We start from the raw sequence: 20,853 nt of genomic DNA, 5'->3' as shown, positions 1-20,853 counted from the left end.
AGTGGGAGGGGGAGTTGAAGTGCTCTGACCTTTCTGTCATGGGCCTTCTCCAGTGCCATAGTGAGGCCCACCGGAAATTGGAGGAACAACACCTCATATTTCGCTTGGGCAGCTTGCAGCCCAGCGGTATGAACATTGACCTCCAACTTTAGATAGCTCCTCTGTCCCTCTCTTCCCCTCCCCCTTCCCAGTTCTCCCTCTATCTTCCTGTCTCCACCTATATCCTTCCTTTGTCCCACCCCCCTGACATCAGTCTGAAGAAGGGTCTCGACCCGAAACGTCACCCATTCCTTCTCTCCTGAGATGCTGCCTGACCTGCTGTTACTCCAGCATTTTGTGAAATAAATACCTTGGATTTTATTATGCCCTTTTCTGGCTGAATAGCATCCCAGCTTTATCTTTGCCAGTTGAATGGATGCTTGAATAGGCTTTAAAAGTTGTTGGTGCCCATGGTTCCATGATGGAATGTCACTTTGAGCGAGAGAAGAATGTGTTCAAGTAGGGGCAATTATGAGGCCATGAAATTAGCACCAGTGAAAGTGAACTACGGGATGGATCAGTTGAGAACCCGTGACAGATAGTTAAGTCGCAGAGCAGATGCAGTCCAATGAGAAAGAAAATATTCAACAATGGACCTCCGATCTGTAATTAACTAAAAAGTTAAATACTGAACCTAAAGAAAAAGCAAATCATTGTGCAAAGATGGATGGCAGGTGTGAAGAGTGGACAAAATTTAAACAACTGTACCGAATGATTAAGATTAATAAAGAAGGAATTAAATGTGAGAAAGCAAATCTGAGGGATTTGTAGTGTTACTGAGGTTTTAGGCAAATTCCATGTAAGTGCTCTTGTTGATTGTACAGTCAGGGTTGAGACCAAGCAATAAAAGGTGTAGTGTCTGCAAATTTAAGTGAACGCCGCAGCTCATTAACCTGTTCCCCTTTTGTGCCATATCTATAAAACATCTCTTTTTAAATGCAGAATGCGGAAATGTCAGAATCTTCAATGGATGCCTTCTAAAGTACCTCCACCAAAATCTGTTAAAGGTGAGTATGTCCATATGTGTCCAGAGCTGGACTCTTGAGTTGGTAGGTTAAGCTGTTGAATTGGGAAAGGGTTAACAGAAAATGAATGCATGAAGCCGGCAAAATGAATAGTTGTTTGAGTTTGGTATCTGATGCACATTAAACTATATTGCATCTTTGATCACTGCCTTCAGGAGAGAATAAAGGAATTTGGGTGAGCCTGACGAGAATTGTGTCAGTTCATAATTTGGCTTATGAATTTTAACTTTGATTCTTAGTGAAGAAAAAGGAAAAGAAAACAAAAATACAAGAGAGAAAGGAGGTGCCACCAGAAAAACAACAGACTGACATCAGCCATAAAAGCTCTCCACAGAGTGTTTCACAAGAGCACTCGCAGAAAGTAAACCAGGTTCCTCATCAACACAGTGACCAGCCATGTGAGGAAGGCAGCTCCTCCCCACCCTCTGAAGCTCGGCAACAGGCTATAATAGTTTCACCTCTGCGGAAACCGAGCAAACAACCTCCTCAGCCACTTGAACCCAGTATGCCTCTGCAGCCAGGTCATGTGCAATTAAAGAAAGAATCCATCAAGCCTGTGCTGAATGACTCAAAGAAAAAACAGCCACCGCAAACCGAATCAGGTAATCTGAACACGACGAGGTCAAGTTTACATACTTTGCTGGGTGTTCGTGCTGAGTAGAATTTCTTATGAAGCTCGTCCATCTTTTCCAAGTAGGTGCCAGCTCAGTTGGGAAAAAAAGCATATTTATCGATATTGCACGGCTTAAACGTCATCATATGCTGGCACTTCACCCACACTCTTATGTGGCATAGTGGGCTTGCATACCTGCTGATAAACCTTGTTCTGTTGGATATGGGTTTGATTACTTGCAAGAGGGGGGAGGGAGTGGGGTGTTGCAGTGAGTGCGAATGGAGTGAAACTGGAATCAGATCTACCACCTCTGCAAGCTGCATTGGAATTTGCTAGCTTGTGTCCCTCTGCCCAGTGTTTGCCTGGTCATCTCACATTATAAAACTGATCGGCACTGGTTACGTGTCTTGCAGGGTAAATATCCTGTGTTACAGTGTGGGGATGGAGATAGATATCCTTGCAGGCAGGTACTTGGAAATTCTGTAACATGTTTGCATAACAATCAGATTTATTTAATTTGGATATTTCTCCTACTTCCAAAGAGTAATCATCTCTGTGTTGCTGCCATAATTATTTATCTCAGAGCAAGAAATTTTCCACACACTTATTCTGTCTGCTGCCATTCGTTGGTGCATTTGCTTTGGGGGGAATGTGCTGAATACAAAGTGGCCTTCTGTGATTGACGTGAAATATATATAATGCATTTTCCAGCGTATTTATTTGATTTCATTCCCTCACTTGGGGTTCTTGATCAACATATTGTCTCCTAACAAAAATGAAGGCAAGCAGGCTATTTACTTAAATACTGTAATTCTCCTGTTCAGTGTGCGTCTTGGGTGACAATGTGGCTTATTTCCCATTCCATGGGAGCTCTTCCTAACAAAATTGAGCCCCTGCATGAGGGAAAATAAATTTACACGTATCTCCTGTGACGGGCATGCGTATTGCTCATCCCTTACTGACCGTGAGCGGGTTGATGGGTGAACGTGGGGAATAATTGCAGTCCACCTTATGAGGGTGCAGCCATCAGGCTGTTGGGAAAGGTATTCGAGGATTTGGATCCAGTGATACTGAAGGAAAGTTGATACTTTTCCAAGTCGGAAGGGGTTGTGACTTGGAGGTGATGTTACACCGTGCCGATGTTGAGCCCCTGAAGCTGGAGTCTTGCTTGATTTCTGTTCTCTTTCCTGGAGTGCTGAAACCATTCCCAGAGTCCCAAATGCTGCACTGGGTGACATTTTAATTAAACACATACTTTGTGACCATGTGGTCCATATAGCTCAGTTATATTCTGTTTTTATAACTTTAATTGTTGGGATGCTCCATAGTGCTTCCATTCATCGAAGGTTCCACAAAGTCCTCAATATTTTCAGTCATAAAAGCCTTCTGTCAGATAACAGGATTTTATTGCATTTATCGTATTTAGTGGGGAAAATGCCTCCTAAAGTGTGAACCTGTTGTCAGTGAAAGGTTCATCTTGGCCTGTCACTTAACAAAATCTTTGTTTCCCCAGCACTAGAGCTGAGCAAGCAGAAGAAACCCCCTGCTCGTTTCAATATTCAGTTAAAAACTAAAAAGCCGAAAGAAAAGGTGAGATTTAAACTTTCATCCTAGGTTTTTAATTCTGCCTTAAAGATCAACTCCAAAACATTCAGGTGTACTCATGTTCTGCTAGGTTATTCTGGTGACATTAAAAAGTATGCCACTGTATCAGGTCTTTTGGTGATTGCATTTGCCTAAGATTCTTCTGTAGGTCCCTGAAATCAGTTGGTATTATTACAATGCTATTCCATTTCAGCTGAATGGCAGAACAGTGTCATCAAACTTTGTTTCATGTTGAGGCCAAAAAGTTATTTCTGTGTTGCCCTGGATAGGTTTCACATTTAGAATTTCCAATGCAAACTGGGAATTCAGGTATGCAATAGTCAGTGTGCCAGATATTTTTACTGTGATTTTCCATCTAGGAAGGTTATTACAGATAACTGTGTACGCTACAAATCAGGTGTGTACTTGCATTCATAGACCACGCTTGTGTTGTGCTAAATTGTGTTGAGGAATGCCCAATTGTAAATCTTACAAAGCTGTGCATCTCTTGCCTTGCAGTTACTCCTTCCCTACACCTATCTCTTTTTCTTCATGCCATGCACAAGTACAACATGTGGTTTAAGAGGACTATTGGATCTCAGAGTTGTCCTAGATGTACACAAGAAGCCTGTTGTTGATTCTCCTTGGGACTTTATTTGCTATTGGAAGGAAAGCATCATGTCTCTTCCTGATGTCTTCCTTAGTCTTTCCCACCTGTGTAGAATCATTTGATGGGATTGGGGAAACTTGTGGTGTTGTTGATTTTGGTTCACGTAGAACTTTATGGTTTGAAAGGGAGATTACCTTGTTTTAAAATGAATTCCCTTATTTCCTCCCCACCTCCTACTTTGTGCAGGTACTATTCCACTAAGGCTGGCAGTTTCCTGGTGCATTGCCAAATGTGCATTTTAATGTATGCGAATCCAGACAGTGAGTGTCATAAACTCCTTGACTGTATGGAGCATTACAGACATTTTACTTGATAATTTTCTTTTTACATTTGTACTGGATACTGAGACCATTTGTAGCATCAACTGTTGCCCCGGCTGAGAGCAGTTGACAGCACATTCTGGGCCCGCATGCCGTAGTCCAGTATTAAGTCGTGCCGTTTATCTGTGTGGACAGCTGTGGGTAGCTTTGGAATAAAATCCAGTGTTGGCTAATTTTTTTGAGTTCATTTTACAAATTAACCAGAAATCAAGACTTCTGGCTGGGAGCAACACATAGCCAAAAATTGGAAGCAAACTCCCCATAATGGAAGATGATGGAAACTAAATCTCCAATTTCTCAGTCTGTGCTCTCCACATGATCAAGCTCACCAGAGGGAGTGCTATTGCTTGCAACATTCTCCTGGGTTTTATTACTTTTAATAGAAGCATTGTCAATTCTCGCTCACCTGTTCAGTAAGACTTTACTTCATAGCGGACAAATGGTGATTTCTTTCCTGATCTTGTTAAAATGGACAAATCAAAACCGCCAAAAATAGAAATATAAATTAAAGGATGTTTACTTTAAACATTGATAATCAGGATCTTTTTTCAAATCTGGTTTTATTGCTTGTTGGACAGTGTCGTTGCTGCTCAGCCTTGAATATTAGACAATAGACAATAGGTGCAGGAGTAGGCCATTCGGCCCTTCAAGCCAGCACCGCCATTCAATGTGATCATGGCTGATCATTCTCAATCAGTACCCCGTTCCTGCTTTCTCCCCATACCCCCTGACTCCACTATCCTTAAGAGCTCTATCTAGCTCTCTCTTGAATGTATTCAGAGAATTGGCCTCCACTGCCCTCTGAGGCAGAGAATTCCACAGATTCACAACTCTGACTAAAAAAGTTTTTCCTCATCTCTGTTCTAAATGGCCTACCCCTTATTCTTAAACTGTGGCCCCTGGTTCTGGACTCCCCCAACATTGGGAACATGTTTCCTGCCTCTAACATGTCCAACCCCTTAATAATCTTATACATTTCGATAAGATCCCCTCTCATCCTTCTAAATTCCAGTGTATACAAACCTAGTCGCTCCAGTCTTTCAACATATGACAGTCCCGCCATTCCGGGAATTAACCTAGTAAACCTACGCTGCACGCCCTCAATAGCAAGAATATCCTTCCTCAAATTTGGAGACCAAAACTGCACACAGTACTCCAGGTGCGGTCTCACTAGGGCCCTGTACAACTGCAGAAGGACCTCTTTGCTCCTATACTCAACTCCTCTTGTTATGAATGCCAACATTCCATTGGCTTTCTTCACTGCCTGCTGTACCTGCATGCTTCCTTTCAGTGACTGATGCACTAAGACACCCAGATCATGTTGTACGTCCCCTTTTCCTAACTTGACACCATTCAAATAATAATCTGCCTTCCTATTCTTACCACCAAAGTGGATAACCTCACACTTATCCACATTAAACTGCATCTGCCATGCATCCGCCCACTCACACAACCTTGTCCAAATTGTCAATACAGATGACAAACAGCAATGGGCCCAGCACCGATCCCTGAGGCGTGCCATCAGTCCCAGACCTCCAGTCTGAAGAACAATCTTCCACCACCACTCTCTGCTTCCTACCATGAAGCCAATTCTGTATCCTGTTATGGGGGAAAGCAGATTCAAGCAGCAGGAATCAGAGAGTGGGAGCAGGGTTCATTCCCTCAACAGATGCTGCCTGACATGTTGAGCTCTTCCAGCACATTGTATTTTGCTCTGTGTCCGGTCAGTTAGCTCTTCCTGGACCACGTACATTTTAACCTTTCAACCAGCCAACCATGGGAAACCCGTGTCTAATAATGATTCATATATCTCAGCCAGCTCTCCTGCAATTTCTTCTCTAGTTTCCCACTATGTCCTTGGATGTGTTAAATCAGACTCGGGAGCTTTTATCTACCTTCATGCACCTTGGAATGTATAGCATCCCTTGACTGTAATACAAACTGCCCTCAATTAACTGTCACAAGTTCCTGAGTCGTCGTCTTTTTCTGTGGTAAAAATAGAGGAGAAATATGTATTGAGGACTTCCCCATCTCCTGCAGCTCCACACATAGCTGACCTCTTTGGTTTTTGAGTGGCCCCATTTTCTCCCTAGTTACCCTTTTTGCCTATAATACACTTATAAAATCTCTAGTTCTCCTTAATTTTACCTGCCAGAGATATTTTGGCTTCCTGATTTCCTTCTATGCTCCTCAATACCCTATACTCCCACTGGGAAACACTTGATCTGACCTGCTTATACCTGACTCGTGCCTCCTGTTTCCTGACCAGATCCTTTTGTGTAGGATTCATCTGTTTTAGACCGAGGATCACTGACATTTCCATGCTTCTGCTGATTTAGAACCTCAGATTTGAGTTAATGCTAAGGTTATCATTTTATAAACATTCAGGCTTTATTGCAACCTGTAAATATTATACTAACATGGCAGTGGTTTGAACTATCTAGAAGAACTGTTCCATCTGGGCTGCTTTACCTAATATCCACATTTCATGAATTTTGAAAGAAAACATTAGGGCAATGCGATTAATTTATGTATTTATAAGAGTGATGCTTCTCCATTTCATCTTCCTGTCAGGATAGAACTGTTTCAGCTATCTGTTGGAGTTGCCCTGTCATTCTGCGAGCAGATGAACATGTGCAGCTCAGGTTGATTTTGCTGTTCAACATTCCTGCTCTCTTCGGATTGATGACACCTGCAGCTTGGTTTGGGTGTTTCTGGGACGTTTTATTTGATAAAGTAAACCTGAACACATGTCCTACCTGTTTTATAAAGCAGTGCGACTATACAACATCTCATTAGACTGCCTGGCTACTTAATGAAAAGTTTCTGTTTAGCAGAAGAGGGAGTACTGAAATAGAGCGTGAATCAAGGCATGAAAATTTAGAGGAGAAAACTGAGGCAGAAGAAAAATGAGAGCAAGGAATGCTGAGAAGGGGATGAGGAAGGATATTGATGAATTAGAAAGTTTCAACTGAGATATAAATGCATGGAAGTGTGAAAAAGGATGTATAAAAAGTGAGGCACAGGAAAAAAGTAGAAGAGAGTGATAAGGAAATATTAATCTCCAAATGTATTTTGCAAGGTGTAAAACTGCTGTAAGTACTGGAATCTGTGTGTATTGTTCCATTTACTGGAGTCTAAGATGGTCTTTTCATTTCCATCTGCTCATGAAGTGAAACTACCTTTTCTGTTCTGCATTAGAATTATATAGCATGTACAATTCCTTGAAAGACCATTATACTTTCTGAGCTTTTTCCCAGTAATGTTTTCCAACCATTTGTTTATTTCCTTTGTTAAGTGGGACCAGCTCTTACTCTCACAATCCCATGTCACTGTTGGTTTATTGTTGCTCCCAATGGCAAGATTGTCGGGGGTATTGGTGATAAAAAATGTTAATACTTCACTGGTTTGGAACAATGAAGTTTACATTTTTTTGTTCCGAGGTAATGCAAAAGGCTACTGTTGATATATTGACATAGAACAGGACCAGGCCCTTGGCCCACAATGTCTATCCCCAACATGCTGCCGAGACTGACCCTAATCTGCCTGCACACAACCCATGTTCTTCCATTCCCTGCATATCCATGTGCTTATCCAAAAGTGTCTTAAATGCCATGATTGTATCTGCCTCCACAACCACCACCCAGGCAGCTTATTCCTTGCACTTTCCACCCCCTGTGTTTTAAAACAAAAACAACTTGTCCCGCTCATCTCCTTTGAATTTTGACCTCCCACCTTAAAGCTGTGCCCTCGAGCACTTGATATTTCCATCCTGGGGGAAAGGTTCTGCCAACTACTATAGCACTGTAATTGACTTTTGGCTGTGACCCCGTTCATCAGGATAAACTTGAGTCAGCATTAATGCAAAGCTATATTAGGGGTTAAATCACCTGATTCTTAATTAAATGATTTCCCCTCCCTTTATTCTCATAAAGAATTTTCCATTGGCTTGTGCAGTGTCCATTGAATTGAAATGGATTGAATGACATTAGATACAGATTCATGACAACCTAGATGCTTGGCCTTGGAAAGAAAATGTATAGGTTATTAATGAGAATTGGCCTAGTTTATTACTGTTAACACTGGATCGGTGAGTGCCAGTGTACTTAATTTGGGAGTTGACTGTTAGATTATCATGCTTTTCCTACGGTTGAGTTATTCACTAATTTTTGCTTGAGAGCACAGTATTCCATTCAGGATTATTGAACATTTTTCTGTGGAACGCTATAATGTGCTGAATGTAAGAGTGATTGGTTGTGGACTTGTGCTGGGTTTCCCCATATGGGTCGGTCCTAATTTGAATTTGGCCTCTGGATATTTGTTCACTGGAACATCTCCATTGAAAGGAAATACAAAATCCAATGGCAAGTAAATCTGTTTTCACAAATTTTGACAAACACTTGCTTCGGATGATACATACATAACTATATTGAGTCCATCTTAGGTTAACGTGCACCACAGGGTGAGATGTAAGTTGAGAGCAAAAGCATATGGAAAAGGTTACCTTGGCTACGGTGAAAGACATGTACCGTTATTCTTGAGGCATTATAGTAATTCCAAGCCTTCCATTCATATTACTGGATAAAATGTACTGAACACCTTAACTGATTCACATAATGTATTCTCGTAGCTCCTCGATTCTGATTCCTAACCTAATGATTCTCAGATTGAGGTATCCACACCTTTGCACCCATGCAAATAATCTCCTTATAAGTGGGCGAAACTGCAATAGTAGATTCCTAATGTCAGGGTTACCTATATTTGAGGGGTTAAAGCAAGATTTCGAGAGACAAGTCTCATAGGTGGTTTTGAGGATGTTTGGGAGGGAACGGAAGGTATTGGAGAGAAATCTTATAGATTGGAGAGTTGGAAATATGAGAGACTGTAGTTGCTGAACAAAAATAGACCACTGTTTTAATGGTGGTAAAGCAGCATATGTGAAGGTAAAGGGAAAGCCAATGTTTCAGGGCTTGACCCTTCCTCAGGGTTGAAATGTTGGCTATACCTTTGCCTCCACAGATGCTGCACCATCTTCTGAGTTCCTCCGCCAGTTTGCTGATTGGGGAGTTTTTGGGGCAAATTATGTTTAGGTAGGTTTCCTCCATGATGGTTGACATTTAAATGGATAAAATGCAAAACATGATGGTAAAGGTATATAGTTAACAAGTTTGGAACAGTGCATCGTATAAAGAATCTTTGGCACCTTGTTCAACCCGAAGGCACTATAGTGATCAGCAGGAGAAGTGTGTTGTGCTTGAGGTAGCTCTCAATGGACTACCAGTTTGACATAGCCTCTCTCCCCAGTATTTATTCTGAAATGATTCAAAAATATTCTAGCTGTTGAAATTTTTACTAAAAGGGTTCTACATGCAGTCTGTATGTTTTTGAAATTGGAGGTTTCCATTTTGTTTGCTCAGTTTAGAAAACGAATTCCCTACACCAATCGCATCAATTCCATTCCACCAATGCTCCCCTGGATGAAGCGGTATTTTCTAACACTGAGTCATGCAGATGATAAGCTTTCTGTTTCAATTCCTCGTGCATGCTGATTGAGCTGATCTCAGCTGGGACAGCAACTGAACCTCTGCAGATGGTCTCAACTCCTCTGGACTAGGCTAGGAAAAAATAATTGGTCGGGGGAGGGGGTTGAAATAAACCACATTCCAGTGAGATTCCTTTTATTTGTTGTACAGAAAGTAGTTTGCATAGAGATCTGTTGTATTTGAGCTTGCTTACAGAAATTTTATGCTTTGAAAATGTTGGCCCCAAGTAAAGGCTTTCATTTAGAAATATTTTGATTTTTTTAAAGTCCTGTTACCTACACAGGCACTGCTTTTATATTTGGCAACAGATACAGCTTTACACAAAACAGTTTTATTGATTTCATGCTTCTTATTTTTAGGACAAAGTGATACCTGTCAGTAAGTTTGTACCCAGTACTCTGAATCTACTCACCACGTTCACAAACGTCAGTTGTGGAAAACAGAAGCCATTATTGGATGGAGTCCACAGGATCAGAGTGGATTTCAAGGTAGAAACAAGAACTCTGAGGCTTCACATTTGCACAATTGACCACATTGGCTCTGGGAAATGGCGGCTGCAGTACTCATTTGCATTACCTTCCCCCCATTAACCATAATTTCCTCAAGCATGCATGCAAAGTTCTAAACGTTTAAACATGTTTTTGTGACTGTGAACCCAAGGACAATGGTCTAAAACACTAACATCTTGGATAGCACTATTTCATAAGGGACGCATCTACATATTTATTCTATGGGTGTAAGGAGGTGTAATGATGACTCTTTATTTTGTTATTTTCCCACTATACCTCCAAGTTACTACTTAGTAGTATATTGCTTGGCTAACTTCTAGAATTGATTGTGTAGCAAGCTTACATTTAACCAGGCCATGCCAGCAACCCCATCAACCTTCAGGACTGTTTTGATCTACATTGAGCTTATTTCTAATTTTGAAGGGAATTGTAGGCACACGATGGATGTGTGTCTTAAATTTTCACAATAATACAAGGAATATTGCTGATAGTGTTTCTGGGATTATCATAGAAACCACTGTAATCTGAATTAAAGATTGAGGTAAATCCTATTTACTCCAGTTAGTGCCAGAATTTAATAAAACACCGCCTGTAATGAACTACTATGTTCTGTGATGGTTATGATACTATTTGCCCTATATCAATGTTCTCTATGTGGATGTATGTTCGTCTTGGCTTATTGATTGCTTCACTTTCATCATGTTATATCCAGATTGTTAGGTATTATTTATTGTAAATTGCTTATAATGTTCTCCTTCTGAAGAACTGAGTAAAGTTATTCCCAATTAAACTCAACTGTATGAAGCAATGTATTCAGAAATCTGTTGCATGAATGTTGACTTGAGTTAGATGTTCATGTACTTGATGCAATTATCTGCAAAACTCTAACTGAATTTGATCCAAAAGGAGTAACTGTAGCTTGCTGTTTATTTTCTGATATAATTCTATTGACTTTTTAGGAAGACTGTGATGTGGAAAATGTGTGGGAAATGGGTGGACTTAGCATCCTGACCTCTGTACCCATCACTCCCAGGGTGGTGTGTTTCCTCTGTGCCAGCAGCGGACATGTGGAGGTATGGTTTCCTGCTTATGTCCATTTAATTAGATGTCTGTTTGGATTTAATATCAAATATCACTGCATTGACGGGAGCTAATTTGTGTTTTGGGCAATTTACAGTGCCCTCCATACTGTTGGGACAAAGACCCATCATTTATTTTTTTGCCTCTGTACTCCACAATTTGAGATTTGTAATAGAACAAATCACATGGTTAAAGTGCACATTGTCAGATTTTAATAAAGGCCATTTTTATACATTTTGGTCTTGCCATGTAGAAATTACAGCAGTGTTTATACATAGTCCCCCCATTTCAGGGCACCATAAGGTTTGGGACACAGGTTATGGAGGGCACTGTGTCTCAAATGTCATGTAAATGAAAGTAGTTATGTTTAGTAATTTGTTGCATATCCTTTGCATGCAATGACTGCTTGAAGTCTGTGATTCATGGACATCACCAGTTGCTGGGTGTCTTCTCTGGTGGTGCTCTGCCAGGCCTGTACTGTAGCCATCTTTAGCTTATGCTTGTTTTGGGGGCTCGTCCCCCTCAGTTTTCTCTTCAGCATATAAAAGACACGCTCAATTGGGTTCAGATTAGGTGATTGACTTGGCCACTCAAGAATTGACCATTGTTTAGCTTTGAAAAACTCCTTTGTTGCTTTAGCAGTATGTTTGGGATCATTGCCTTACTGTAGAATAAACCGCCAGCCAATGGGTTTTGAGGTATTTGTTTGAACGAGCAGATAGGATGTGTCTATACACTTCAGAATTCATTATGCTACTACCATCAGCAGTTGTATCATCAATTAAGGTAAGTGAGCCAGTACCTTCAGCAGCTATACATGCCCAGGCCATAACATCCCCACGACCGTGTTTCACAGATGAGGTGGTATGCTTTGGATCTTGGGCAGTTAGACAATAGACAATAGGTGCAGGAGTAGGCCATTCGGCCCTTCGAGCCAGCACCACCATTCATGGCTGATCATTCTCAATCAGTACCCCGTTCCTGCCTTCTCCCCATGCCCCCTGACTCCGCTATCCTAAAGAGCTCTATCTAGCTCTCTCTTGAAAGCATTCAGACAATTGGCCTCCACTGCCTTCTGAGGCAGAGAATTCCACAGATTTACAACTCTCTGACTGAAATGGTTTTTCCTCATCTCCGTTCTAAATGGCCTACCCCTTATTCTTAAACTGTGGCCCCTGGTTCTGGACTCCCCCAACATTGGGAACATGTTTCCTGCCTCCAACGTGTCCAACCCCTTAATAATCTTATGTTTCAATAAGATCCCCTCTCATCCTAAATTCCAGTATGTACAAGCCTAGTCGCTCCAGTCTTTCAACATACGACAGTCCCGCCATTCCGGGAATTAACCTAGTGAACCTCCGCTGCACACACTCAATAGCAGTTCCTTCTCTCCTCCATACTTTGCTCTTGCCATCACTCTGATATATGTTAATCTTTGTCTCATCTGTCCACAAGACCCCTTTCCAGAACTGTGGTTGCTCTTTTAAGTACTTCTTGGCAAACTAACCTGGCCATCCTATTTTTGCGGCTAACCAGTGGTTTGCATCTTGCAGTGTAGCCTCTGTATTTCTGTTCATGAAGTCTTCTGTGGACAGTGGTCATTGACAAATCAACTCCTGAAGAGTGTTTCTGATCTGTCGGACAGGTGTTTAGGGATTTTTCTTTATTATAGCGAATTCTTCTGTCATCAGCAGTGGAGTCTCCCTTGGCCTGCCAGTCCCTACGCGATTAGTAAGCTCCAGTGCTTTCTTTCTTCTTAATGATGTTCCAAACGGTTGATTTTGGTAAGCCTAAGGTTTGGCTGATGTCTCTAAAAGCTTTATTCTTGTTTCTCAGTCTCATAATGGCTTCTTTGACTTTCATTGGCACAACTTTGGTACTCGTGTTGATAAACAGCAATAAAAGTTTCCAAAGGTGATAGAAAGACTGGGTGCTGAGAGCTCTCTTATACCTGCATTAAGGAGGCATTTAAACACACCTGAGCAATTATAAACACCCGTGAAGCCATGTATCCCAAACATTATGGTGCCTTCAAATGGGGACTATGTGTAAACACAGCTGTAATTTCTGCATGATGAAACCAAAATGTATAAAAATATCCTTTAAAAAAAATCTGACAATGTGCACTTTAACCACATGTGATTTTTTTTCTATTACAAATCTCAAATTGTGGCATACAGAGGCAAATAAATAAATGATGGGTCTTTGTCCCAAACATTATGGAGGGCACTGTGTCTCAAAACTGGGTGTGAGAGGAATCTCACTGCACGTTATTTAATTTTTTGGTTTAAACAGCAAGTTTAAACAATTTGAAGGCAAATTGGAATGCAGAATAGAATGTTTAAACTTATTGGGAGCATTGAAAATCTTAGAAGTGATAGCGTGAAAGCAACAAAGTTGTCAGTTTCTCTTAACGGGACGTATATTCTCTGAGCCTGTTTACTGCGACAATATAACATTTGAACTGCTATTCACATTGGAGAGGAAAGGTCTGACTTAATTTTATCTGTTAATCTGAGTGGACTTTATAATAGTTTGCACACCAGAATATCTAACTAAGATGTGGATCTTGTAATAATGTTGAATAAGACTTTCTGCTTAATTCAGGCTATTGCACAGTGGTAATGTGTTTACTTCAGATCCAGGATATGCTCTGCAAATTCTCCTGCATGGATTTGGATTCAGAACCTCAGCAGACTCACCACCTGCAATCCTTTGGGGGTACTATACTGTCAGGAGTCACTGCTTTGTGCACGAGATGTGGAAAGGGTGTCCTGTTTATACATAGGTGCATTTAAAGGATGCCAGAGCACTGTTTTGAGCAAGATCTGCAGTGCAATTCCCTAGTCAATATTTATCTCCCTGTCATCATCACTAAAATAGATTATACGTTTATCTATAGGAGATATGTTTGTTATCTCCTTATTAATTGAGAAAACTTTTGTGTGTGAATTGACGCCCTTGTTCCTCACAATGCACCAATAACCACCATAGCAGGTTAGGACATTGTCAAAGTGCTGTGTATGTGCGGGTACTGATTTTGTTTCAAGTGTGCTGTTTGTTTATTTGTTCTCCGTTTCTATTGTTTTGCAGTTTATTTACTGTCAGGTTTGCTGTGAGCCCTTCCACCTCTTCTGCCTGGAGGAGAGCGAGCGCCCCCTGGAGGAGCAGTGGGAGAACTGGTGTTGCCGGCGCTGCAAGTTCTGCCATGTCTGTTGCCGACAGAATAAATCTTCAAAGGTAACGGTATCAGATAATGAGCTACCTTTGAATACTTCCGATGAGTCATTGTGGTAACACTAGTGCAACATTTGTACTTGGGGCGTAATCCGAAATTTAGGATTGCCTACAAGATTAATTTTGAGTCGTGTATCCCTAGAAATATTTTAATTGTCTGCTCTAGTGGTACCAGAGTTTTATTCCTTTCCTATTCCCTCCACCATGTACATTATAGAGACCTGTAGGAAGAAACTGTGGATGCTGGTTTACACTGAAGATAGACATAAAATGCTGGAGTAACTCAGCAGAATAGGCAGTATCGCTGGACAAAGGGAATGGGTGACATTTCGGGTCGAGACCCTTCTTCAGACTGAAAGTGACGGTAAAGGGAAACGAGAGTAATTTTCACGTGACTTTCAGTCTGAAGAAGGGTCGAGACCTGAAATGTCACCCATTCCTTCTTTCTAGAGATGCTGCCTGTCCCGCTGAGTTACTCCAGCATTTTATGTCTATCTACATTATAAGACTACAGAAATTGAATAAGTGCATCTTGAGGCGGATGTTAAAGTTTTATTTAAAAAACAGAGTAAGAATAAATTAACTCTAACTCAAGCTTATTAGGATATCCTGCCTTCTCAAACATGTGAACAACTCCTCCCACAAGAAAAATCAACAGTTTCTTTCAGTATCAGTTATTTCTGTCAAAGAACATATTATAAAAAGATACTTATATTTTCCCATTTTATCTTCACCCTTCCACGTGTTCCTGTTTGTGAACATTAGCTCTGGTAAATGACCTGTCTTCATTCCACGCTGTTGCTACTGAGGGGCAAGGCCAAGAGATGCCAAAGACTGGGACATTTTGTGCACCTGAGGAAGTGCTTCACTGCTCAGATTTCCCAGTGAGGCTCAGCTGACATCGGGAGATATTGAATGTAACAGGACAGATGACTCACCCATTACTTGAACTGCTAACCGTAACATCTGTATGGAGAGAATGTGTCTTATCTTGATTGACCATTGCATGAATGCACTATCTATCTAGTATCAATATGTTATTCAAATCAAGATAGTCCATTTACATTTCCTTTGATTATTTTGTTCTCCTTTTTTGCTTGGCTCGTTTTTGCAAGAGCTCTGGTGCTTCCCCGTACAATTTTCAGTTTGGAATTTACATTTAAAACCTCAGCTTGTCTTTGTTTTGACAAGCTGATGAACTGTGTAACCAACGTTTTTCCCCCATTTTTTCTGACTGTTAATGAGGATGGAAGTAGGTTGCAAGTGGAACTGAATAATGCTGAATTTCCCCAAGGAAGAGAGAGGTTCCGAATAATTTGTTTCTTGTGCTGAATCATGAGAAAAGTAAAACATCGATTCTTAAAACATTTCTTTTAACACAGCAGCTTCTTGAGTGTGGCAAGTGCAGAAACAGCTATCATCCAGAGTGCCTGGGACCCAACTACCCAACAAAACCAACTAAGAAAAAGAAAGTCTGGGTAAATTTTGTTAATTTGCGCAAAGTTGTGACTGTTTAACCATTTAATTTCTTCATTATGTGGGCATATCTGTGACCTGCCTCTATTTTAATGTAGAATTCACACAGATTAAATAAATTGGATGTTTGAAACGTCTTTAAGATGCGCTGATCAAACTAACTTAATGCAGTGAATTTATTAATGTAGTTATTCATTATGGAACACATAATACAGGATCAGCCCAAGCTCTCGGAGAGGAAAATGTAATTGATGTGTTTAATACTTCAATTCAGGATTGAATTGACTTCCTTCTCAAACATCTGCAGGTACCGTTCCACCCTCCACCACCTTCTGCTCATCACCTTCCCCGACTCCCTCTGGGTTCCCTTGATCTTCCAACTAAACACAGGAAGATTAATAACCTCTCCAGCTTGGCTTTAAATTGGTATATTTATGTGTTCAGGATTTATTAAATAGATTTTTTTTTAAGTCCAGAGATTTGGACAGAAAGCAACAAATTTTGTAAATGCAATCTCTTCAGAATGTGAAAGATGAAAGCCAACATTTTAGTTTGGATTGTTTATCAGAACAAATTGTTTATCCTTTAGATGTCACTATTTTTCAGTCCGCTTCTATCTCTTTCAGTTGGTGATCTTTTTCTCTTCTTATTTTCTGTTTTAATTTGACATCACCTTAATGTTTTCTAATAAAGATCTCCTCCGCTGTAGATATGCACCAAATGTGTACGTTGTAAAAGTTGTGGAGCTACAACACCGGGGAAAGGCTGGGACGCACAGTGGTCACATGATTTTTCTTTATGTCACGAATGTGCAAAACTTTTTGATAAAGGTGAGTGTGTGTATTTTGACCATCAGGCTGTCATTCCTCGACACCAGTTGTAATGCAGCAATTGAATTAATGTCATTTTCAAGCAAAGAAATACAGATTTCTAATAAAGCTTTGCCCACAACAAGTTAGATTATGAGAATCATAGCTGTCATTTGTACTGTTGAAGAAAATAGAAAATTTGATTCCTAAGTGAAAGGGACTTTAAGGTTATGGAAAACATGATGTTTGGCAGAAGACACGAGTTTGTCGAAACAGGGGACAAAAAGAGACACAAAGTGCTGGAGTAACTCTGGAGAAGATGGGTAGGTGACATTTCAGGTCGGGACATTACCAACCTGAAACGTCACCTATCCTGATTCTCCAGAGATGCTGCCTGACCCGCTGAGTTACTCCAGCATTTTGTGTCTTTTACAGCTGTGGTTTATTTTTTAAAGAAAAACTATTTGTAAATATTTGCTGGGGTTGTGGGAGGGGTCTTGTACATCACAAAATTACTTTAGCTTTCAATATATGTTTGTGTGTTATACAAACATGCATGTTATAGATGTAAAAAATATTATTAAAAGCCAAATAGAGAAAGATGAATGCTAAAGTTGTAGTGCAAGCTAAACAGCAATCCTGGCATGATCTATAATTGGAAATCTCTTCACATGGCTTTGGTTCAACTTTCAAGTTTCTACCTAGAAAAAAGACCAGCTTGTCTGGAGGAACTTCCACAAATAGCATCAGTAACTTGCACAGCTTCGACACTGGTATTCCAAATAGGCTTGAACTCTTCCTTTCTTGATTTTGAATCATTTTTCGGGTTAGGTTTAGGGGCTCCGATTGTCCTTCTGACCCTTGCACTCCTCACAAGGAGCGAGAGAGAGGACAGGCCATTTCATAGCAGGATAATCCCGACTCTGCTCTGGACCATGCGTGTGAACGAATAGGTGATGGGAAATACAATGAGATGAGAGCTAGCTTGGGAGACAGATCTCTCGTTTGATTGGTTGAGACAGCTGCTCATTGCCTACATCACTGCAGCAAATTGGGGGTGCACTTGTTGACCCTTTAAAAATTGAAATCAGTTTGTCATTACTGTTGTATTCACTGATTAAATTGAGTGACTACCACGTCACTGTTGAGAGACATGACATTCTTCAGTTGGCATGCTCTGCCAAGGAGCGCATAAACACAACTAGCTTGAATCAGCTGAAACCCAGGAAAAGATAAAACCGGTGTAACCATATTCATGAGTCCCTTTGTTTTCTGGTGACAGAATAAGTACATTTCTGATTTAATTAAATCCATTTGGGTGAATTTTGTTCTGTGATTCTCTTCTATTTGTTCATGAAGCCATTTAAAAAGCTATTTTTGTTTTCCTCAGTGCATTGTTGGTTGGTGGTGTAACCCAGTAGCTGCCTGATTAGCCTCCATTATGTATGCTTTATGTTATTATGTGAATCAAAATGCATTGAGCAATAGAATGCAAACACGTTTTCATAAAATTATGAGCAGGCGTGTGTCAACAGTGTTGTGCGTTATCAAGAGTACTAGAGGGATACATGGTACATTGATAGTAATTTCCTGTTTATTTTTAGGAAACTTTTGTCCACTGTGTGACAAGTGCTACGATGATGATGACTATGAAAGCAAGATGATGCAGTGTGGAAAGTGTGATCGTTGGGTTCATGCAAAGTGTGAAAGCTTGTCAGGTATTTGGAAGTGCAGACTGTATTCTGGATGAAAACTGACAGCCCATTTAAAAAGATACAATTGCTGGTTGATGTGTATTTACTTTGTTTAGATTTCATTTGTTTCGAGCTCTCGGTGCGAAATATAAATGCAGAATATTTTCTATAACAGTAGCTTCTCGAGTTCACGTTTAGTTTTTCATGTGACCATTTCTAGCCAAATGTAGTTGGAATCCCTAATAATTTTTTCCTAGCCTATTAAATGGGACACTAGATTCTTGAATTTCTGTTTAGTTTGTTTGTTACATTATCACAAACTTTTTCTTGCCTTGTTAGAATCTCAAATTCTACCAATAACAATCATCTGAATGAAAATGCCAGTTTTAATTTTCTCCAAACAGCAGATTTTTGTTCCCCATTTAACCAGATTTTAGGGAGAGTTCCAACATCTTTTTGGTACATTTTAAATCAAAATTCCTTTAAATTAATGTTTGAACAAGAAGGCGGCAGATCCCATTGCTTACAATAGACATTTTCCTCCATGAACGTTTGCATTGATTTCGACTTCCTTTGCCTGTGTTCTTTGCTGTTCTATGCTTGCTTTATACACCTAATCAGATGTGCAGCACTTTGGTCAACGTGGGTTGTTTTTAAATGTGCTATACAAATAAAATTGACTTGACTTGACTTGACAATAGACTGCAGTTGGGTAAGGGCAGTAAGGATCTTGATGCCAGGATGAGAAGATAGTTCAGATCTGCATGTTTCAAATGGTAATACAAGATAATGATTCTGAATGGCCTCCTGCTTTCTATCAAGAAAGAAATGTAGCATGTTTGCTTTTTGCTTGTACTTTCCTCCCATTCCCACACCCAACCCTCCCCGATTTTCTTCCACAACCGAACAAGCAATTTTGCCCCAATAATATGACGCAAAGCACTGGAGTAATTCAGCAGGTCAGACAGCATCTCGAGACAGCATGAACAGGTGATGTTTCGGGTCGGGGTCCTCCTTCACACTCTTCTGAAGAACGATCCTGACCTGAAAGGTCACCTATTCATGTTCTCCAGAGATGCTGCCAAACCCACTGAGTATTTCAGCACTTTGTGTCCTTTTGTGCAAACCAACACCTGTAGTTTCTTGTTTCTGTCCCAATAATTTGGATAGTTAATTAAAATCATTCGTATCTTCGTATAGTAGCAGAGAAAATCATCCATCATTAAGTCATTAAGTTAAAGTTCATTTAGTCATTGTTAAGCTGCCCATTCATGTAAGAAATTGCCTATTGTAAGAAGATGCATACTGTATAATTGGCAGGTGGCACTATGCTCAGTTACAAATTTGGAGAGATGGTAGTGATCAGTTTTAAATACATGCTGGATCTGCTTTGAACTTGTGTCAAATGTAATCTATTTTATCCAGCATGCTCTCTATTCTGTAGGAGGCCTCTACTTTCCACTTCCTCTCCTGTCCACCAACACTGAGTTTGATTGTCTAGTTGATTCCACATTTATGATTGGCTGGGATCTGCTCAATTCAGATGACTGGAAGTTGCCACGTCCCTTTTGTTTTAGTGCAGCATGTATCATCAGTAGTGCTTTGCACCCTTCACTGTCACAGGTTTCTCCATTCCTCATATATTGATTATAACATTTTACAGAATCTGTTCTATTAAAATCAGAAAAGTGTCTTGCTATGCATGACAATTTTTATCATTGATTTTATCTTCATCCAGATGAGATGTATGAAATCTTGTCAAATCTTCCAGAAAGTGTGGCATACACATGCATAAATTGCACGGAGCGGCACCCTGCAGAGTGGAGGCTGGCATTAGGCAAGGAGCTGCAGATCTCTTTAAAGCAAGTCGTGACTGCATTGCTAAACTCTAGAACAACCAGTCACTTGTTGCGATATAGGCAGGTAAGTCTAAGCTGCCCATTCATCACAATGTCAAAGAAATCATTAGCAAAAGCATATTAATAATTTCACCTGTGGTTTTTGTACATTGATTGCTGTTATTGATTCATGTTATTAAACTTGGTTCTTTGAGATTAGCATAATCGGGAATGAATCAAACCGTTAACTCTGGAAGAAGGATTTTAGCCTTCTCTCCTGAGATGCTGCCTGACCTGCTGAGTTACTCCAGCATTTTGTGAATAAATACCCAGGATTTTAGCCTTGAAGTATATTGGACCCTTTGAGTTTTGGCTTGATTTGATGAATGCTGTTTCAATTTTCCATTCTTCCTTGC

The 20,853-nt window shown here is 40.3% G+C and overlaps 1 protein-coding gene across 7 annotated transcripts in view; it reads left to right on the top strand.

Annotated features, from left to right (window-relative positions):
* kmt2a (lysine (K)-specific methyltransferase 2A) overlaps positions 1-20,853 on the top strand; it is a 108,731-nt gene that overhangs the window by 35,146 nt on the left and 52,732 nt on the right. For 5 of the 7 annotated variants that reach the window (XM_078426768.1, XM_078426770.1, XM_078426764.1 and 2 more), the window contains exons 6-15: positions 982-1,046; positions 1,304-1,666; positions 3,191-3,267; positions 10,154-10,282; positions 11,263-11,376; positions 14,477-14,623; positions 16,003-16,098; positions 16,806-16,926; positions 18,510-18,623; positions 20,338-20,522. In XM_078426768.1, coding sequence (XP_078282894.1) covers positions 982-1,046; positions 1,304-1,666; positions 3,191-3,267; positions 10,154-10,282; positions 11,263-11,376; positions 14,477-14,623; positions 16,003-16,098; positions 16,806-16,926; positions 18,510-18,623; positions 20,338-20,522 — 1,411 coding nt within the window. The remainder of the gene's footprint in view (positions 1-981; positions 1,047-1,303; positions 1,667-3,190; positions 3,268-10,153; positions 10,283-11,262; positions 11,377-14,476; positions 14,624-16,002; positions 16,099-16,805; positions 16,927-18,509; positions 18,624-20,337; positions 20,523-20,853) is intronic. The other 2 variants (XM_078426766.1, XM_078426767.1) reach the window with 2 other exon arrangements.

Source organism: Rhinoraja longicauda, chromosome 32 (genome assembly GCF_053455715.1).
Source record: "Rhinoraja longicauda isolate Sanriku21f chromosome 32, sRhiLon1.1, whole genome shotgun sequence".
In the NCBI taxonomy this organism is placed as follows: Eukaryota; Metazoa; Chordata; class Chondrichthyes; order Rajiformes; family Arhynchobatidae; genus Rhinoraja; species Rhinoraja longicauda.
This window is presented reverse-complemented; position numbering and strand designations above follow the sequence as displayed.